Source organism: Coccinella septempunctata, chromosome 7 (genome assembly GCF_907165205.1).
Source record: "Coccinella septempunctata chromosome 7, icCocSept1.1, whole genome shotgun sequence".
In the NCBI taxonomy this organism is placed as follows: Eukaryota; Metazoa; Arthropoda; class Insecta; order Coleoptera; family Coccinellidae; genus Coccinella; species Coccinella septempunctata.
Genome location: NC_058195.1, coordinates 29,113,892 through 29,135,664, shown reverse-complemented (window position 1 = coordinate 29,135,664; position 21,773 = coordinate 29,113,892). Strand labels below are relative to the sequence as shown.

The 21,773-nt window shown below is 35.4% G+C and overlaps 1 protein-coding gene across 1 annotated transcript in view; it reads right to left on the bottom strand.

Annotated features, from left to right (window-relative positions):
• The window catches only part of LOC123316664 (succinate dehydrogenase [ubiquinone] flavoprotein subunit, mitochondrial), a 61,054-nt gene that overhangs the window by 32,125 nt on the left and 7,156 nt on the right, over window positions 1–21,773 (bottom strand). Inside the window, exons 2-5 of the mRNA XM_044902853.1 lie at window positions 13,800–14,058; window positions 5,896–6,030; window positions 5,746–5,839; window positions 3,807–3,999 (exon numbers count right to left, since the gene is read on the bottom strand). Coding sequence (XP_044758788.1) covers window positions 3,807–3,999; window positions 5,746–5,839; window positions 5,896–6,030; window positions 13,800–14,058 — 681 coding nt within the window. The remainder of the gene's footprint in view (window positions 1–3,806; window positions 4,000–5,745; window positions 5,840–5,895; window positions 6,031–13,799; window positions 14,059–21,773) is intronic.

The window sequence follows — 21,773 nt, the reverse complement described above, 5'->3', positions numbered from 1 at the left end:
ACTCTAATTCATTTAAACACACACTAATTTACTTTCCCCACTTTGTACATTGTAACTCTTTGGAAATTCACTGTTCTCTCCGCTATCTAGACACACTAACTGCCCTGGAATCCACAATCCACCGTGCGTATCTTTTATATCGATACGCGCCGGTTCTAGAGTCTTCCGTCACCACCGAGAGCAGGGGATTCGGACGTAACAATAAGATTTCGAATATTTTCGTTTAATTGAATGAGATCTTCAATTCCAAGTATTGAATAAGAATTAACGTTCTTTCGAATGAGAAGATGGAAACATTAAGATTATAGAGGATGTACCAGATGTCGACGGCAAGGTGGACGTCATATATAAAAAAATTATGTACCTTTGAAAAATATCGAGAAAATCGATCTTTTCACTTCACTCGCTCCAAGTCTTCACTTTTCTATCGAGTTTTCCAATAAGGACTTTACAAGTTTTTTTCAGAATAAAATGCAAACCATTTGAGATATTCCAAAAACTTTATTACCGCAGTAAAATCAAAACATTTATAAATGGAACTCGACTTCGTTCGGGTTCGACCCAATTTTAGATGACTGAGCCACACATTTCGACCGAAACGGCTGCTATTTCGCGTTCAATGTTATTGTTATTGCTTATTGACGAACCCATTGAGCCAAAAATGAGCTCTGTCACTGAAGATGATTTTGAGATGAAATTGATCATCTCGGCGCATCTTTTTCAGAGCCCAATCGGAGAACGTACGTCGCTTCAAATGGTCCATCGGCTTCAATTCTTGAGTCAGCTTGATCTTGTATGGGTGTACATCAAGATCCTTACGCAATATTCCCCGTAAGTGCTCTGGGCGATGCCCAACTCTTGAGAACGCCGTGGAATTCACTGATTTGGATCATTTGCTACGGACGTTTCAACGACAGCGATATTTTCGACACTCCGACCAACCCGTTGTCTCACTGGCACGGCAGCATTACACAACGAATATGTAGACTCAAATTTTCGCACTAAACTTGTTATGCCTGTTTACTAGGGCGAGAATTACGACCGAAAATCGCAGATAACGCTCTTAAAGTAGCGGTCACTGACCCCGAGTTTCTGTAGTGAATTTTTGTAATTTGCAGATGTTTTTCCAAAGCTCAACATTCCTACATTTTCGGGTGATTATCGAGACTGGCCTAGTTCCTTTGATTTATTCAATAGTATTATACATAATAATTCAGACTTGTCAGATGTGGAAAAGTTTCGTTTCCTTCTTACTTCAATTAATCAGGAACCACTGGCTCTGATTAAAGGCATTCTTGACCTTGCATAATAAACAATGTTCACTATTCAATAAATAATCTACCGAGTGTCATACCATTCTGGAATCCTTATTAAATGCTATTTTCATTGCGGGCTTTATTTTTCAAACTCCCAAAGTTAAAGCTGGAGGAAGTTCTAATTTAAAATATTTGGTTGAGCAAAAAGTGACATTTCCTTCTAAACCGGAGGAGCTGATAGAGCTGAATAATTATTCAACTCCATTGGAGACATATCCCGCATTGTTCTGTTCTATACGGTGAATTCTGTTAGAAAGAGATGTAGAATATATTGAGAGAAAAATGGTGCTCAATCCGAGAACTTTTTATGAGTTATATTATTAAAATTAATTATAAAAATTTTGCTCGATTTTTATTCGAATTGACTGTAACATGTTTATTTTGTGGTTTATGATTTCATAGAATTCTATCGACTCATGTATTGAAGTATTCGATTTCACTTTTATGCTGATTTTTCCTAGAAGATGTAAGTGATATATCGACATATATCAGCCAAAATCAAGCAATTTGTGATACCCTGTATAGTTTTTCATTTATTTGATTTTTTTCGAACACATGATATCGTCCACGTCTTCTCATTATGACTATTATGTACCATAAAAATACCCAAAATTGAACTATCTAATTAATATTTGAATGTTTTGCAAAATAAAGGTTGTCTTTATATTTTCTCATATAAATGACAATATTCTGAAAATATCTTTTCGTGATGCGTTGAGGGTGTTCAAAAGCACAATTTAAAATTATTTTCATGATACAGGGTGTTCGAAAACAAATATACAGGCTAAAGTTACATTTTTGAATTTAGCACCCTGTATTTGACCTCGAAAATGGAATGACAAGCTCAAATTATGATGAATTTCTTCAGTTCACTTTCAAAATTGTCTGAATTCTCTACATTTTCACCCTAAATTGTACAATACAAGAATTTTTTCGAGTGACCTGAAGCTACTAATCAGATACTGAACAAATTCATCGTCCTTCCGAGGCCGGAGTCACCTTTCACAGTCTTGTACTTGAAATTTGATGAGATTTTGTCGAACTTTAAGGGGTTGTAGCTCGGCCATCTTGAATATTTTAAATAGACAATTTTCGGTGAAATTACTCAATTTGATGACTTCTACCTTCTGTCAAAAAAAAAAGCCTCACCTTCGACAACACCCTGTATATATCCGGCTAAGCTTTATATTCGAGGACGAGCTAAATTTCGATGAAATATTTATTTGCATTAGAGCATCTTTAGCAATTGTTTCCAACCTTAATACGGGTATATTTTGGGAAAAAAAAATGTATTTCGCAAAATTTATTTATTGTACCATTAAAAAAAACTATGAACAAAATATGTAGTTAAAAACTGTTGAAAGCTGTCTTTGTTAGAAGCGTAGATTAAATGAACAGAGAATAGATAGTTCACTCGATAAACAAGCATTAGAGCCATCTGTTTTCACGGTAAAAGTATTAATTTGAAAAAATAAATGAATTGGAAAGGATTCTGTAGTGCACATTTCAAATTATCTTGTAGTAACCCAGACAAACATCTTTGTACAATTTCCAAAGGAAAATCAGAGAATGATTCGCATTAGCTGTTGATTGCGGAATTGTTTTCAATGAGAAATGAAAGCTCATACGAATCTTTTAAGATTTTCAGTCCTCGTATTTTCTAGTATGTTCAAAGTCACTGCATTTTCATTTAGTGTAGCCTATAGAAAATATCTCTGAGCACTACTCTGTCTCTTTACTCGATAATATTCAATTGAATCCATTTTATTGCCACTATTGCACATAAAACTCGAATTGAATATTTTTCGAATGATTTTATTGGAGTTTGAAGTTAGATTATGTTCCCATGGAAACGTTCTATTCATAACGTGATCTTTCGAATCTCTTCTGCAACTTTGCCGCCAATATTCAATACTTGGATAATGGCCATATGCACCGTTTCATTGAACGAGATTAATTCCTCAAACATCCTTTATTTCCATAGAGAGTCTATGCTTAAACGTCGTTTTAGAGCTTGAGCTTCGTTCAATCCAACGGTGCCTACGGCCATTAGTCAATCAGAATTGCGGCTGTGGTTACACTTAAATTCACCCGGCTAATGATAAAAAAACTAAGAATAGCGTATCCTCAGACCTAAACCTAAGTTTAGCCAGCTAATCTTAAGTTTATGTTCACACCTTTCTATAGCCGTAACATATATATGAAAAAGAAATGACTTGTAACAACAGGAGAGAAAAGGCCGTCACAAGGTGTAGATTCTCTCGATTTCTTCAAATATTCTGCAATACATGAATTGGTTTTTTTTTAATATTATTCTCATAAGCGTGAAAATTGTGCACCCGGTTTCAGCTTAACGTCGACATCTGGAACACCCTGTATATCGATATTGTTGCAATGAAAAATGTATTACATTTAACTTCAGACCCGTAAAAAAAACCGATTGAAAAGTAATTAAAATGTGGAATTCAAAAACGATTTCAGACCACTTACGGTATTATTAGCATTGAATCTATGAAGTGTACCATCATCCAAATTAAGAGCAATTACTCCTTTGCACATCCCATCTTCCATTATCAAATCCAAAGCAAAATACTCAATAAAATAATTGCAGTCATATCGTAAGCTTTGACCATATAAAGTATGCAACATACTATGACCTGTTCTGTCCGCTACTGCACAACACCTAAAAAATAATTGTGTCATGTAAACTTTGAAATGTTCCTAGAGCATAAACTTAATGATCTAGTAGTGAAAGTCTTTATATCTGGGCAGTTCATAGTGAAGGTAAATGAAACACTATTCCAGATAAAATAACTTAGGTGATTTTTAATAAATCCTCAACATGTTTCGAGCGATTAACAGCTCATCTTCAGGAGAAAAATCACGAAAGTGAAGCTGGAAAATCGAGAAAAAAACTCCTGGAGGAATAGTAACAAAGTCAAAAATAAAATGACAAAATTATAAAACTGAATTAAATACAATAACCTAAAAAAACAATGGCAAAACAAAGACAAAAAGAAAAAAAGTCAAAACAATTAAAACGTTTAATAATATTCTATTCTGTTCTAATAATATTCTATTATAATGATGTCAGTATTCGAAAAACGAAAGAAACAGTGACCAAACAAATCGAAAAGATACATGTGAAGAATGGCGCTTAGGAATATTGACTGCTGACTGAGATGGATTGAGTCCTCTTGCTTACCGAATAACCCCTTGAATATTTCTATACTTAATATTTCATTTTTAGAGAATCAGTTATTATTATTATAGAATATTCATTTGAATATTCAACATCTCTTGAATATTTGTATATGTAGTACTAATTGAAATATCAAACGCATGCCCACAATACTCAATTGAAAATACCTAGAATTATATGTTATTCTATCCCCATTCCTTATTGAAAAATTAGAAATTTAAGCTTCATACTCAAGGGGGATTAAGTTAGGGAAGAAAAATCCTCACCAAAAAAAAAACCTCCATCAATATTTCTGAGGATAATAAAACACCAAAAATAAATAGGTCCCTTCGTTTGCACAGAAAGTGTAGCACACTCGATTTTAGTATTCGTTTGCTGATTGGATTTACACCAGTTCAGTTTATCTACACCTAATCAAAAGGAGGTGTAATATTAGTGTTCTGTGGTGTGAAATGCAACATTTGATATTAATGGCACGGACGTCACAGTAATCTAATTCAAAATAGGTACGATTAAATTTAAAATTTGCGATAAGTTCATCACTTTACAAGAGGATGAAAAAGTAACACATCTTCTCAGAAACGTAACCATATTTCGAATTCGAATTATAAGTCTATGAGCGTGACAACCTAACGTCAGTGTTTTTTCTTTCGTTTGCGCAATTACACCGCAAATCAGCTGATTTAAAGTGCAGTGTAGATTACACTACACTGAGAAACAGACGAAAGGACCTATCGTTCTCATGTCCTACACCATTTTTAAAATTTGAGAAAACCCTAGAAATATTTTCGACATTTCCGACTCGCCTTTTATACAGTGTATATGAATAGTTGCGAAAAAAATTGGTGGATCTTTCATATAAACTTTTCTTATTTGAGCCCCCCTGCTTAGTTACTGCCCCTGAATATAGCGCACCACTGATTATCATTAAAGTCTACCCTGGGGCCCGATTCTTAAATGTCTTTCGACTCATTCTCGCATGCGACATCACTGAATTGTAGAACGAGGCTATTTTTCGATTTTGTAGTGTCGCATACGAGACTTATCAAATAGACAATTGAGAATCCTGGTCCTAGCTCTCTAATATTTGGGGATTCTATGGCAGACGTGGGGTCAGAGTGCGAAAAAGGTCTATCTTACTAACTATATACTGACCATATACCCTCCTCGTAAAACTGAAAATACTTTGCCTATGTTTGTATGTTGACATATATTCATTCAACTCACCTGTGTGCCTGTCCTCCTTTACCAAACTTGAGGGATTGACCACCAAATGCTCTTTGATAAATTTTTCCATCCTTAGTACGTGAAAATGGCATACCTAAAATATTGAATTATGAAATAAAAAAAAAAACAGATTCGCTACAATATACAAACCGTAGTTTTCCAGTTCGATAACAGCGTTAGGTGCTTCTTTCGCCATATAATGTATGGCATCTTGGTCACCAAGCCAGTCGGATCCTTTCACAGTATCATACATATGCCAGAGCCAATTATCTTCTTCCATGTTTCCTAATAACAGTTATGATGAAAATGTTACATGCAGAAGTAATCGGTATGATGATAAAAATTCATTCATTTCAGACCGTAAAACTTGTTTATACATATTCATGTCAGCGGACGTTATGCGTCTGAAATAATTCTTATTGTGGATATAATAATCAAAAAATATGGTTCTTCAGTATTTCTATGGCATTATATATCTATCCTCCGAAATCAAGAAAAAAACCTATCTTGTTTTATCAATATGAGGGTTGTTATCGTCACAATTGTTCTACATAGACTTTAAATAATAAACTTATATTAAAAATAGTTAGGACAGAGGAGTCAATGGAAGAGGCATAAAATAAGGGTTAAAAGTTATTTGGCCGAGAATCTTCTTGAAGAGTTATGTTCGATTCATTCAAATTATATTTTTTAACTACTCGTATATCGCCATCTGAAAAGATGTGTATGATACAGCTCCATCGTAGCAATTTCTTCATCTCACGATGTGTACGCCGCCTAAGATAGGTATTCATTTTTGCTTGGATAAAATGACTAATATTTGACATCATCTGGGACAAGATGGAGAAAAGAAAGAATTACCTTCCCATTACTCTCTTCACACTTCATTACTCTCTTCATACTATTATTTGTGCTCTGTGCTCTTCACTATCTCTATTAGTGGTAGACTGCTATTTACAGTTCTTGCTTGAAAATGACATCATTCCTGAGCGCGAGCATGGTTTGCTACCGAGACTTTCAGTCATTTCGTGTCTCCTCAATGCCTTCGTTACTGAACCAACTTAATCGACTATAAATTTTTCCAGATTCTTCGACTTTGTTCCTTTCCATTGTTTGCTCCGTAAGCTTTGCAGCTTTGGTGTTGAAGCGTTGAAGGCAGCATGGCTATGCTCCATCATTATTGGCAAGTATTCATCGATCAGAGTAGACAATTCTTTTTCGGATTTTAGGTCGATTGGTGTCCAAGAAGGCTTCGTTTTGGACCCAATTTTATTTGTGGCATACTTTGTGGATCATCAGAACTCTACCCTACACTAGACATTGAGTTTAATACTCCATGTTATAACAGAGAATTTGTCCTGCTCTGCTCACGTGAGCTATATACTATGGAGTAAGTAAAATATTGCACCTGATACGAAAAGCCTTCCTAGGATGCTCGATGAAAACGTGTAGGTAGCATCACCTGCATTCGAAACCTGTTTCTTTACCTGCTCTCTGATGAGCGGCGTTCGAAGGGAATTCAGCAAGTCCAAGATTCGTTTCGGCACGGCTCGGTCATCATACGAGGAGAAACTCGAATTGTTGCAATAGTTATTTACTTGTTGCCATTCATTATTCCCTAGCCAACTTTCGCTCACTATGCGTCCTTTTATTCAGCAAGCAATATTCGTAATTTGAAATTATCGAAAGACAAATTTACTGGATTTAGCTAACTTCACATTGTACCGACCAACGCCGATGTATCCAAAATCCAAATATTTCATCTTATTAATGTTTTTTGGGGCGACAGAAGGCAGAATAATTCCAAATTGGGATCTCGAGCATTCTAGACACACCAAGGTTTTCTGAACCTCTATTTGTGTTTTTCATTCATTTTCTAGTTCGATTTCAATTAAATATCGCTGAGTTGTCGCAACAGCATGCTACACATGGTAGCTCCGAGTGGCTTCCTCAGTACAACAATCAAGATTTTGGACAGCACTCAACGATGTGTTTTTTAGCCTCTTGATTTTTGAATGAAAAACTGTATAGAGTTCTGGAAGACAATTATTTTTTCTTCAACCAATATCTCAAAATGCGGTAGGAACAATTAAATCTCTAAAAAAAAAACTTTACGAAGCATTCAAGTTTGAAACTCCTGATTAATTCTGAATATTTTCTGAAAAACGATTAGTAGATGCCCTGAATTTAGAATTCATGAACGTGTTCACGAATGTATGCATTTCTTGATATACAGAGTTGGACAAGAGCCTGAAATATAATTTATATTTTTTTCATCCGACAAATCAAAATGAAAACGCCGAAACCCGTCAATAACTGACTTAATTACCCTCATTTTCTGGCTATAAAATTGACTGTTTTCTTCAACCCCTTAGCAGAAACCCCATATAACACATGTGTGGAATCGTTCGAAAACTAACGCAAAATGGAATTCTACCATATTTTCTTTAATTTTGTGGTTATCTGAAGAAATACAAAATTAAAAAAAATGAAATTCAGTTTCTCCGCCAATTACCTAAAATTAAGACGCTGAAATATGTTAATTAAGTTCCGACTGTAGTTATCTTTAGGCAATAAAATAGAATATTTTTTCTCCGACACTTCTGCCGCAACCCTATCCAACTGTTGTTTAAAAAAGGCACAAAGATGTACCTATCATGTGAGGCCCCGTTGGAAAGCTCAGAGAAAATGTCATCTAAACATTATGTTTGTTTTTTCTTCCTCAAAAAAATTCAATTGAGACTTTTTCAACTTAAAATTCAAAGTAATTCTTTATAAAATTTCATTTCATCAACCTCAGAATTCTTGAATATCCGGGAGTAAAACAACAGGAAGAAAAGTGAGAAAGAAATACACAATCAATCTGCGATAAAGTGAGATGAAACATCCGCTTTCTCCCCGTTGGAACTCAAGAATACGGGCCCTGTACTGCAAGTTCCAATTTTATTTTACAAAAATCGTATTCTCAGAAAGGCAGCAAATCGAAGTATTAATATTAGAGCAAGTAAGATATTCCACAAATTTGAGGAGCATGGTACAGAATTGCCCAGAAGTGATCCTTCATCGCGTGCAGTAGAATCAGATGATCAGGAATTGGACTTTGCATTCTCTACAGGAAAATCCGCATATATCCACGATTTTATTGGACAAAAATTATGGTGTGTCTAGTACAAAAGGAGGCTTTTTGAAAATAGAAAAATACCACCCATATAGAATGTCTTGTTCAGGAGCTCTTGAAAGATGACTTCAAGTTATTGGTTGGAGAAATATTAATTTTATTTCAGACTTATGTATTTTAGATATACAGAATGATTCTTATATCAAAAACTATGGAATAGGATAATTTCAAATTGGAGGATTCACATAACTGTCAGATCGTTTACCAAAAGATCCTTGAAATTTGAATGAGAAAATGGGTCCCTCTTCAATTCGAAATGAATTTTTTCGCTAGATCAAAACAGATTCTACGTTTCCGAGCCCGTTTTCAGAGAAACAAAAAATGTTGGGAACCGTGGCCTCCTACGATCCTTCGTTTTTGAGTTATCAGCAAAAATTGAGATTTTGACGATTTGGAAAAGTTCCCATAACTTTTATGTCTTTGAAGTTACAAATCTGAAACTTGATCCTTCTACAGGGAGCTTTTGAAATATAAAGCTAAGTTCTGTTTTTTAATGTCAACTATCATTGAATTCGTCATCTTTGGATTGGAAAAAAATCGTAGGTTTCAAAAATGGATGGAAAACATAACCTGTTGAGTTAATTAATCAAATTGGCATACTTTCAACAAGCCCCTCGATAAAAATGAAGCAAGCTTTGAATATGAAACAGAGAGGCGAGTATATAATCCGATGCATAGATATTTTCAATAATAGTCAAATCAGCATTAGTTCAGCTCCTTATTATTTCATAACTTTGAAAAATGGGTAATAATTATCGATGGCCTAACTGCAATATACGGAATATTGAAAATACGTAGTTTCATAGGACATGGAAAAAATTGCCTAATTCTTTAAGTGTTTTTCATACAATTAAATTTTTCAAATTTTATGTAATATATTTAATTTAGAGTAGGTTAATCGATATTTTAAGCGGATATTGATGAGGTTAAGTAAAATGTAGCTACGGGGTATTAGGATTAGGCCATCTTTATGTTATTTTAGGTCGGTTGGAAAATAATTTACGAAATTTTGGTTCTTTCGGTGAACAGCGCGAAAAAGTGTATCAGAAGGAGAGGACCCTGAATATAACTGTAACAGTTACTGTTGAACCGAATACTTATTTTCGCAAAATAGAGTCGGAATTGAGTATTTCACGTTGTACCAATTTCACAATTCGGCAATTATTGGGAATATATGTGCTTCGAATTTTATACCATCCTTTTAATGCATCAAATTTTATGCTTTCCATATTGTTATCGATTAAATCACAGCCCTCTTAAACACAGTGTTAAGAGGGCTGTGATTAAATCAAAGCGAACTTGATGAAAGTACATGCCAATTTGGTCAATTAAATAAACACATAATAAGCGACGTTCAGAAGGAAATAGTAGACACTATATATTTTCGAAATCTGCGATTTTTTACCAATTCGGAGATGACAAATTTGATAATAGTTTACGTCAAAAAAAACAAAACTCAATGATTTGAAATATAGGGGAGGAATTGTCAGTGGTTTCTACGCAAAAAAGTGTCTGTAGAAGGTTCAAATTCCAGATCTGTAACTTCCAAAGAAAAAAACGTTAGGTATGAGAACTTTTCGAAATCGTCAAATTTCCAATTTTTTCTGATTACTTTAAAAACGAAGAATTCTACAGTTTTCACCATTCTTTGTTTTTCTGAAAAATAGCTCTTGAACGTGGAATCTGTTTTCTTCTAGCTCATCTAGTTTCTGAGATACCCTCACTGGTCATCGAATTCGGGACACCCTGTACTATAATGAAAATCGTCTAAATTCTTTCTTTAACTAATTTATTTACACTCGTGAAATGTACTACTAATAAATTATTTACATAGATACACCAATGGATTTATTTCCAGTTATACAGGATGACTGGTGACGTAAGGAACAACGGCTAAGGACCTCAAACTGAATGAGAATTTGGGTTTTAAATGTCCCGTAAGGGTATTCGTTTCGGATATATTGGTTGATTTATGAAAAAATGCTAAATCTATAAACTCCTATATCTTCGTTAATATGGTTAAATTTTGTCTTATATTTCACAAGCTTGTTCCTATAGGCATTCACCGTCAGCACAAGAAAAAAAAATAGAAAAAATTGCAGGCCCGTATTCAAAAATTTCAATTTACTTGTCAGGTGAGAAATATCACACGGTATAGGAGATAAAATAAATTCAAATAGAAATTTGAGAAGATCGAAAAAAAACTGATAAAAGATCTGCTTTTTGTTTGAATGGCACACATTTTCTATTGTTTTTATGATATGTTCAAATCAGATATTAATATTTTTATATTCACATGAAAAATAATATTCCCGATAGAACAAACACTGAATTCGAGGCGCTAGAATGATTCCTGCAAATCTTGAAATCCATTCTTATCATTTAAAATCATTATTTTCTTCAATATTCTGTTATTTGCATTAAAGAAATTCGTGTTGGATGAAACAATGTTTTTTTTTTAAGTCTAACCCCCTCAGAAACTGTTAGAAGAAAATTTGTCCTTATAAAGTTTACATTATTTTGATGAAGAGAAATTTTGTTTGAAACGTACCAGGCGGATTATTGTTCCACTTTTTTCAGTTTAGTAGAATGATAAAGAGTTCTGGGAGTAATTAAAGCAAGTCAAACTTATCTTAGGCGAGTTGTGCAGGGCGTGGTGAGAACGGCTCTGTAACCCCCTCCTAACTATCAACTATCAATTATCTTTGACTCGAATTTAGTGTTTTTGTTTTATCAGGCATATTATTTTCCATGATGATATAGATATAAAAATATTGTAATATTCTGATTTCAACATATGATAAAAACAATAGAAAATTTGTGCCATTCAAACAAAAACCAGATCTTTCATCAGTTTTTTCGCTCTTCCCAAATTTCTATTTGAATTCATTTTTATCTCATATACTGTGTGATATTTCTCACCTGACTTCTCACCTAAATTGAAATTTTTGAGTACGGGTGTGCAATTTTTTCTATTTTTTTTTCTTGTGCTGACGGCGAATGCCTATTGGAACAATCTTGTATATTAACGAAAAATTTACCATATTTACGAAGATATGGGAGTTTATAGATTTAGCTTTTTTTCATAAATCACCCTATAACTCCGAAACGAATGCCCTTATGGGACATTTGAAACTAAAATTCTCATTCAGTTTGAGGACCTCTATCTCCACTGGTCCCTTACGTCACCAGTCACCCAGTATATTTTCACTCGTTGGTCCTTGACCACTCATTTATATTTACTCTCATTCATATTCGATGAGATTTTTTTCGAGCATTCAAAATTTCGTATTAGAGCCTTCTCGAATGCTGCTCACGTGAATGAGAGGACAGATCCGGTTCGATACAGTTCGTTACATTTCCATTTCATTTTGCACGAAGTTTTGAAAATTTCTTAAGATACTGGGTGGTCCAACGAAAACTTGACACCTCTATTTTTCGACTTTGAAAAGAAAATGTGGAAAATCACTCCGACTTTTCCACTTTTTTCATCCCCTTTTTAAACCCCCTAATCGAGGTGAGCATAACCCCTTGATTTTAAATAGGGATGAGGGGTGTGGCGATAATTTCGAAGATCGTATCTGACCCTAAAACGTCGCTTTCCTCGAAACTGAAATAACAGCGAAAATTGTGAAAGGGGCAATGTGGAATTAATAACGAGAATATTATGTGTATCCGACACATTTCGAAGTTATTCAGTAGTTATGTTGTAAATTTTTCGTCCAAAACAGTAGACGTACCATGTTTTTGATTTACTTTATCGTGAACTTTTGAGAAAGTTACGGATGTGTCGAAGCGATTGTAAATTTGTGGTACCATTAAAACGATGGAAATATAATAATAAAATTATTTTTTATAATAACGACTCTGCGCCAACAACACCGGCTTTATTTAACGAACGACATCCTGGAAAATATATATCCGCTGAAAAGCATGAAAGAGACGAAGCGAGGAAAGAAGCTGTTTTAGGTCATGTAGCGATTGATACGACCTTTATTTCTAGGAAATTGTCCGATGTATCTGGTGTTTCAAGCACAATAATCACCATCATGAAAATACATAACGGTCGATATTGGTCAGATGCAAATCCAAAAGTATTTCGTGAGGTTCATACTCAGCTTCCCCAATAATTAAATGTTTGGGCAGGTATTTATGGAAATCAAACGATCAGCTCTTTTTTTATACTCGGTTATCTCACTGGCCAAATTTATTTATATCTATTGGAGAACGCTGTTTATCCAGCTCTCGTGCAAGTATTGGAGAATGCGGCAGACCATGAAACGATCATTTTTCAACAAGATGGAGCACCACCTCATTTCGTTCAACCGGTGCGTCAGTTCTTAGATGGAAAATTTTCCTGAAGCCTTGATTGAAGGGGAAATATTGAGTGGCCCCCCAGATCACTTGATATGGCTTCACTGGACTTTTTTTTATAGGGTCACCTGAAATCCAAGATCTTCAACATGAGGCTTCGCAACACCCCTCATCCCTATTCAAAATCAAGGGTTTGTGCTCACCCCCGTTAAGGGGTTGCAGTTATGGCGATGCAAAGAGCGAAAAAGTTTATCCCCTTGAATTAGAAGCGATTTTCCACATTTTCATTTTAAAGCCCGAAAATCAAGGTGTTAAGTATTCGTTGAACCACACTGTACCTTGAATTAAACAAGAAAAATCTCAGTAATAGTTTCAATAAGACCACTGTATTGAAACTATTGCAAAGATTCTTTCATTTTATTCTAGTAAATTATTGTAACAAATAGAAACATAACGTATTGATGTAGATGTGGATTAAATCTGATAAAGGGTCAACACTAAAAGTCTCCTGGTATATTAGCTATCCTGAGCTTGGATTTCGAGAAACCATAAATATCCTTACCTAGAGCAGCATTAATCCCACCCTGTGCAGCAATCGTATGAGATCTAGTGGGGAATAGTTTTGTGACTACGGCAGTTTTGAAACCCTGCGCCACCAGACCGAAAGCTGCTCGCAAACCAGCTCCTCCAGCTCCTACCACAACAGCATCGTACTTATGGTCGTATACAGGATACGATGAACCCCCGCATTCGGTGCTCAATTTCGCACTGCCCCTGTCAACGTTTTGATGAAGCTGACGACATAATCTTGTTCTATCGATCTGCAATCCATGAGAAAAAATTGAAATTAAATAAAATAGTTATATACAATATTCATTCAACCTGGAGACATTCATCGCAAATAAAGGGTAAAGAGCTTTTTCGGACTACTTCATAATTCTGTGACAGAACAGAAACACAGAAAAAACTAAAATTTTTTATACGGATAAATAATTTTTACATGTCATTAATTGTGTCTGATATATTGTATAGTAGGGATTGTTGAGAACATAGACATAGAGACATGGACTGTGCTTTCCCTTTCTGTGCATGAAATACGGTCAAAAAAGTGACAGAGAGAAACTGAACAACGGGCCTTCTTGGCGTCTTTTTCTAAAATTTTGATTGGTCCGCACTCACCTCTATGTCAACAGAAAAGAGACAGGTAATGGCCCGACGTGCATTCCTCTCTTTCTATAAAATAGCCAATTTCATGCTGGCATTGCTCAGTCCATGTCTCTATGTCAATGCTTAGATCCGATGACATTTTGTGCCAAATGTTATCACCAAACTTGATATTTACTAAGTCTATGGTGATCAGAAAACTTGTGCGTTGCCGGATTGTGAAAATGACGTAGAATGTTCATAAGAGAGCACTCCTGAAATCAGAATTTTCCTAAGTGAATACAAAAAAAATGCAATATTTTGAAATTCGAAACAAAAAATTTTCGAGTTATAAGGATTTTAATGACATATATTTTGAAATTTAGGAGAATAGTCCATTGTGATTTTTATATGCTTATTATATTATCATTTCTATAAATAGAAAATTTCATGCTAGCATTGCTCATCAGTCCATGTCTCTATGTCTATGGTTGAGAATTCATCAACAATTCATGAAATGTCTAAGGCCCGTTTGCACCAATCCCCCTTAAAATGAGTACATAACTAAGCGTAGTTTAAAGTTAATGGACGCTTAATTTTATTGTCAGTTGCACGACTGCGGCTCAACAGAATCTTAAGTAAGGGGCCCTTAAGTTTTCATATCTAGTGATATTTCAGTTTTTTATTTTGGTGCAACTTCATTCTAGTCTAATAAAGCCTTTTCATTGGTTGGCCGGTTGCCGATGATCGTTGTCATTTCAGTAACCTAACTTTATTGTCCTGTCAGTCAGTGTCAAGTAAACTATTATTATCAAAGAGTGACAACTTTTTGTTGCTGAATTAGCATCATTATTGATAATGAAATGGATTGTCAAATAAAAGGTACTTGACGTTATTAGAAAAACCACAGCAGTTCTGCAGCCAGTTTATGAGTTCAACAAATTATTTTAGGTTAGAATCCCGCCCTCAAATACCTAAATGGTCATTACAGGAGTGTTTAAATTTAAGGCTAGCTTTAGCCATTTAAATGTCACTTTACAGTTGGTGTAACGTAATTTAAGTTAAGGATTCATTTTAAGGGACACTTAACACTAAGTGCGTTTGGTGCAAACGGGTCTTAATATTTCATCGGAATATCGAATTTTGGTATTTGTCTATGGTTTCCGGAAGTCACAGAATAATCAACTTCTTCGAAATAGCTCCTTTTCTTTACTTCAAGTTTTCCTCTGATAACTCTGAAAGTTCGCATTTTAGGTATAGGTTCTATTCGGGTAACCCCCCTCTTTTTCCACGTAGAATCTACTTAAACAATAGGTTTCAATTTGAAAATCTTGAGTTTCGATTAATTAGATTTGTCCCACTTGATGATCATTATCAACGACTAACTCCATTATGATGAAAGTCTGGTTGTCTTGCCTTATTTGCACATGATATAACAGCTGATCTGTTTTGCATAATAGGCTACCAAGAAAGTATTAAAAAGGCAATGATGAATCACGAACTGCCTGGACGTTTGATGAGAAATACCTTTTTCTGTTCCTAAATATTTCAGCATCCTCTAGTACAAGAAACAACAGAAATAAGACTATTTAATTTCGTTCTGTCAAACATTGACGATATAAACTAGACCCTAAGGCCCGGTTGTTCAATTCGTGATTAAAGTTAATCCTGGATTAATTTTAACATTTCCGTTCAAATCTGACACGTTAATCCAGGATTAACTTTAATCTCGGTTTAAACCAGAATTGAACAACCGAGCCTTAGTGTGTGTTTTTAACCTCAACATTACCGATTAGAACAGAAAATTGATGGAGTCTCCTTAGACCTACCGCCGCCATGCAATTTTTAGTTTTGTAACTTTTAATTCATTTATATTACGCTGCGTCAGCATGCAACTGAAAAGTTGGGAGATCAAATAGTTGGAATCTTGAGACAAACAGACGATTGCGTAACTGCGAGATTCTGAAGTGAGCGATATCCCTACGCGAAAAGATAAGCAATTGAATTCGTTCTCCGAAAGGCTTGAATTGGCTCTGTAGATGGTCAGATCCAAAAAATTCAACCTTTGATTCTCCTCCATCACCAATGTAAAATTGATGCTGCTATGGAGTATATTGATCCAATTGTACGATCCATTGAGTTCTTCCCGATTGCCGTTGAAACCACAGAACACTAATATAAGAGAAGTGCAAACGTCATTTCGTAAGTCTGAAGAAACATATTGGCGGGAAATGTATGGTAGGTATGTGAATAAATATTGAAAAATTTGAAGTGATTTGGGTTATTGTTATGGGGATGAGTAAAACTGCAAGAATCACCGAAAGTAGTGAATTTATTGAATTTCATTTACATCATGAATAGAAAGGAATTATAACAATGATAATGACTGAAATCTATACGGGAAAAGATGATTCAGGCTCCGAGATATTTTCAGAACGGGATATTAAAATGGAATTTTTTAGGGTAGATATCAAATAATTGTTTTTCTGGACATGATAAATACTCCAAAAAGACAGGTATAAGTCTACTATGAAACTATCATATATAGTATTATGAGGTTTGAGGTAGATTATAGATTTTCAGTTCGATAAGTCAAATTATAATTGGGCAGAGGTATGCAAAAACCTACCAACCGTAATGAAACAATTTCAGATAAACAAAAAGAATAAACTTTACTATTTCAAACCGAGTCAGAAAGAGAATTGAATAATTATTTCATTTTAGTTGAATTATTGCAAGTAGAATTAAATACAAATTTATTAGGTAGATTCATTTTGATTGAATTGAATTATTTCAAAATGGGACTTGGCTTGGCTTGTTGATTAGCATTTGAGTACAGCTTGATACGTAGAAATCAAACCACCAGTTGTTGTTTATTCCTACAATGTATTTCTCATATTGGTGGCTGGTAAGTTTTTGCATAAGCTCGACTTTCATTTGCTTCAAAGAACAACAACTGCACATGAAAGATAATAAATAAGAGGTGCGACTATTGCGAAACTTGGCTCTACTAAGTGAAAGGCAACGAATACAAACAGAATAGAGTCAAATTTCACAAGTTACATCTGCCACAAAGCTGGACGGGTGGATAATTTTGACGTCCTTTTCCGGATCGAAAGGATGGTTGTTCAATCTTAAGTGTCTATCAAAGATGGATGTGTAGTGATATACAATCTTTGTTCTGCACCAGAAGATTGTACAGGGTGTTGGGGGAACACATTGCCCACACGAGAAGATAATGGCCGATGTAAGAAAGACTCATGTGTTTAGTGTTGTTTGTATGCTGCTGAAGAATCGTTGTTTAGGCGTTTCATTTCCTCTTTTCTCACCAAGGAGACCACCCAACCCAAGTTGTACCCATTATGGACCGCTATATGTCTGATGATTTTTAGTTCCGACTGGAAATCCATGGTGAACAGTCAGTGTACCAAGAACCCAAGTCCTGAAAGGCGTTGGCTTTAAATATGGGTTAACTGAAGTTAACAATATGGTCTGTCTGCGTCGGTTTCCGATAAATGCTGAAGGATATTCTGTTGGTCAGTTTGAGGTCAAGGAAAGGTATTTCAGAGTCCTCTTCCACCTCCATAGTATAGTTGATGTTAAGGTATAAATTATTAAACCAACATAGAAAGCTGTTTAATTCATCACAATCGCCTGTCCAGCATACTATCACGTCATCAACGTATATATGCCAAAACAATATATCTCCTTTGTAAGGATTCCTCGTGTTGAAACCCAATTTTCCCTCGAAGAAAGAAATGAAAATTTCGGAGAAACCCTGAGAGAGGGGATTATCCATTCCAAGGCCGTCCTCCATTCTGTAGAATACATTTTTGAAAGAAAAGTAAGTGTTTGTTGTTTAATGATGATGTGTATAGGATGTGTTTAAACAAAAGCATCGTCAGAGACACAGGAACACTTATCATCTCTCAAATTTGCAAAGACTTCAGAGGAATTCACAATGCTGTATGGGGACCGATATCGTAGATGAGTGTGCGTATATATAGTTATGTGAATCACCGTTTTAGGACTGCTTGATAATTGTTTAACGACTGCTTAACATGCAGTTCGCTGGCAGTCTCACTTTCCTTGATTTTTGCTTACTTGGTAAGTATGCTGAAGCATACGTGACAACGCTACGAGATCGTCAGATAAGTTTTAGAGCTTGTATCACAAACAACCTGAATAAAATTTTGTCTGTTTTAGAAAGTGTCTTCATTCCACAAAACAAAACTATATAATCGCTTAACCATCGTGCCAATCTACTTGCTAGAGTGTCACAAAATGAAAGAACTAGTCGTATGGAGATGACTGGCTTATGTATTTTTGGTAAGCCGTACAGTCTAAGGGCCGGTGGGAGATATACCTTCACCGATTTGATAACTCGATGAGACATAATTTTTATCCAATATAATTTATAAACAAATAAGCCTATGATAACTTGCCCATCGAAAAGTGTTCATTGCAATTTAATCATTTTTTTTGCATCACCTTCACTCTTGTGATAACCGAATGAATTTTATCTCAATTGATAGTTTTTAACACACAGAATATGCCTAGATAGGCTTGCCTATTTATTTCTGTTCATGGCTACCTGACAAGTGGATGTGAACAGATGAGTCAATATAGGTAACTACACCGATCTGATAACCAATCGAAATTGATATCATAGGTAAGATATTTTAATTACAAAAGTAATCATATAGGCTTGCCAGCAAAAAATCGTTCATAAAATGTTATTGCCAAGCTACAAAGTTTTAGAATTTTAGCCATTTGATAGGTGCGAGAGAGAAAGTAAGGCGCCCGAGGTCCCTGTGATGGAACAGGACACAACATAGTACCTGCTCGCAGTGTTGCCAGCTTGAAAAAAATTCTTTAACAAGATGTAGAATGAAACTCCGATACTAGTGATTCCTCAGGCTTGCCTCCGGCTCGCCCACGAATTGTTTCACTCGTATTGGATTTTCATTCACATCTAGTTATAGAATTACTATTCGGCTGTACACGAGCAAGCGCACTCGAATACACACAACGGTCACGTAGCATGCAGTCAGTGGTGCAAGGTCTACTGTTTCAGCGGTAGATCTGCCGTTTCAATGTGAGACTTCTACCGCTCTACCGTTGCTGTTCAAGCAATGAAAATGACTGTAGTATGTAAATTTCCATCGTTTTTATAGGCACATGACTGGCTGTCTGCAGTAACTCTCGCTCATCAGTTTTTGTTGATTAATTGATAATTAAGTAAATGAAATGCCGAAAAGAATGCATACACAAGTCGGGGTGCAATAAATATTCTTCTTGTTGCAATATGCATTAGCAACCTCATTATTCTCGCAATTATTTGGATTAGGTGCTCACCTTGAAAAATTGGTTGTTAGCGTAGTTACTTATTTATACCGTCTGTTCCGATATTCCTGAACAGTATTTCAGAGACGATGCCTATTGGCCCAGTCGTTCGAGTTCTATTATTATTCGATTGCGGGCCAGTACAACCAGTAATATCGGAACAGGCCCATAGGGAATCAAAATCAACCCACCCCCTTTTATTACTCGCCCGCTGTGCTACCGTTGAATTAACGTATCTACTGCTCCTTGTTGTTTGTCATGTCTACCGCTTTTCTTTTTTTCAAGCTGGCAACACTGCGCGCAGCTACTATGTTGTGTCCTGTTTCATCTCACCGACCTAGGGCGTTCTACTTTCTCTGTCGCACCTATCAAATGGCTAAAATTCTAAAACTTTGTAGCTTGGCAATAATATTTTATGAATGATTTTTTGCAGGCAAGCCTAGATGATTAGTTTTGTAATTGAAATATCTTACCTATGATATCAATTTCGATTGGTTATCAGGTCGGTGTAGTTACCTATATTGACTCACCTGTTCACTTCCACTTGTCAGGTAGCTATGAACAGGAATAAGTTGGCAAGCCTACCTAGGCATATTCTGTATGTTAAAAACTATCAATTGAGAAAAACTCATTCGGTTATCACAAGAGTGATGGTGATGAAAAAAATTGATTAAAATTAATTAAATTGATAATAGCTATGAACACTTTTCGATAAGCAAGTTATCATAGGCATATTTGTCTATAAATTATATTTGATAGAAAATATGTCTCATCGAGTTATCAGATCGGTGAAGGTCGATCTCCCACGGTCTCCTCTACTAGTATAATCGTGGAGGAACGTAGCTTATTGGCAGAAACTTCTTATAACTTTCGTATATCTGAGGCACATATGTGTTGACGATGCCGGTGAAGTGTAGTCGTCCTTTGGCATAATTAACAGACAGTTACCCTTGTCAGCCTTTGAAACGAAAAGATTATTGGTGGAAATCTTCTGTATTATTAACTTTATGATGGTTCTGAGATTTTTGTGAGGAAAGAAGAGTGATGTTCTCTCCCTGTATTTACTTCGGATAGTATAATTTTGAGATGAATGCGTTCGTATTTTCTTTAACTAAGGAACAAGTAGCATCAAAGTCGAATTTCAACCACAGGCTCAGAATGTCGAATTCATCCCTCGAGGACATTGTGGAAGTCAAAAGTTTGATTCTCGGATGGAAGGTATGGTCGATTGGAGGAAGGGCAGACACTTAAGATTGATAAAATTATCCATCCGTCCAGCATCGGTTTATATTGGAGGAAATGGAGATTTTCTGCCATATTGAGGACACAACTTTGGTCATCCGCAAATCTTTGTCCACACACCTTTTCCTCCGCCTCTTATATTAGTGCTTTTTTGATATGAGATTTTTCCATCTAGTTTTCTTTTCCTTCAGTCGTCCTGTTACTCGGCTCCTGCAGATGGTGATGTAATAACTCACCAAAACGGTTATCTTTAACCGACTCAGCTCTGCAATGATTCCCTGGTTGAAACTGGCAAAATCTATCCTCAAGAAGAAGGTCTCAGTACAAATGGGAAATATCTCCTTTGTTTACAGGGGACTTCATGTCTTACATGGAAAAGAAGCTCATCCTCACAAGCAACAACCCTTTCAGACTTTTTGGCATTGTAGGTATGTGGATATTATAATCCGTCTCAATCATAGAAATCATAATACATATACTTACTCTAGAATGCTAATTCAGTAGCAGAGACAAACTCTGTTTTTTTGTTCGTTTCTGGCAGCAGTAAGAAATGTGGCGAAATATTGATAGTTGTCGTTAAAGCGAATGCGCGCCATTAGTTTATTTCAACTCGAACGTTGCCTAGACTTTCCTACCTTATGTCAGTCGAGTTGTCTATTCGTTATAGTTGAGAATTTAACATAATTATTTTATTCGGTGAAAGAATTTATTTTTTTATTCATACGGGACTTCTTACATTAATGGTCTTATATTGAATTTGAAGAAGTGCTTCAAAGTTACAAACACGAGAAAACGCAGCCTCTAA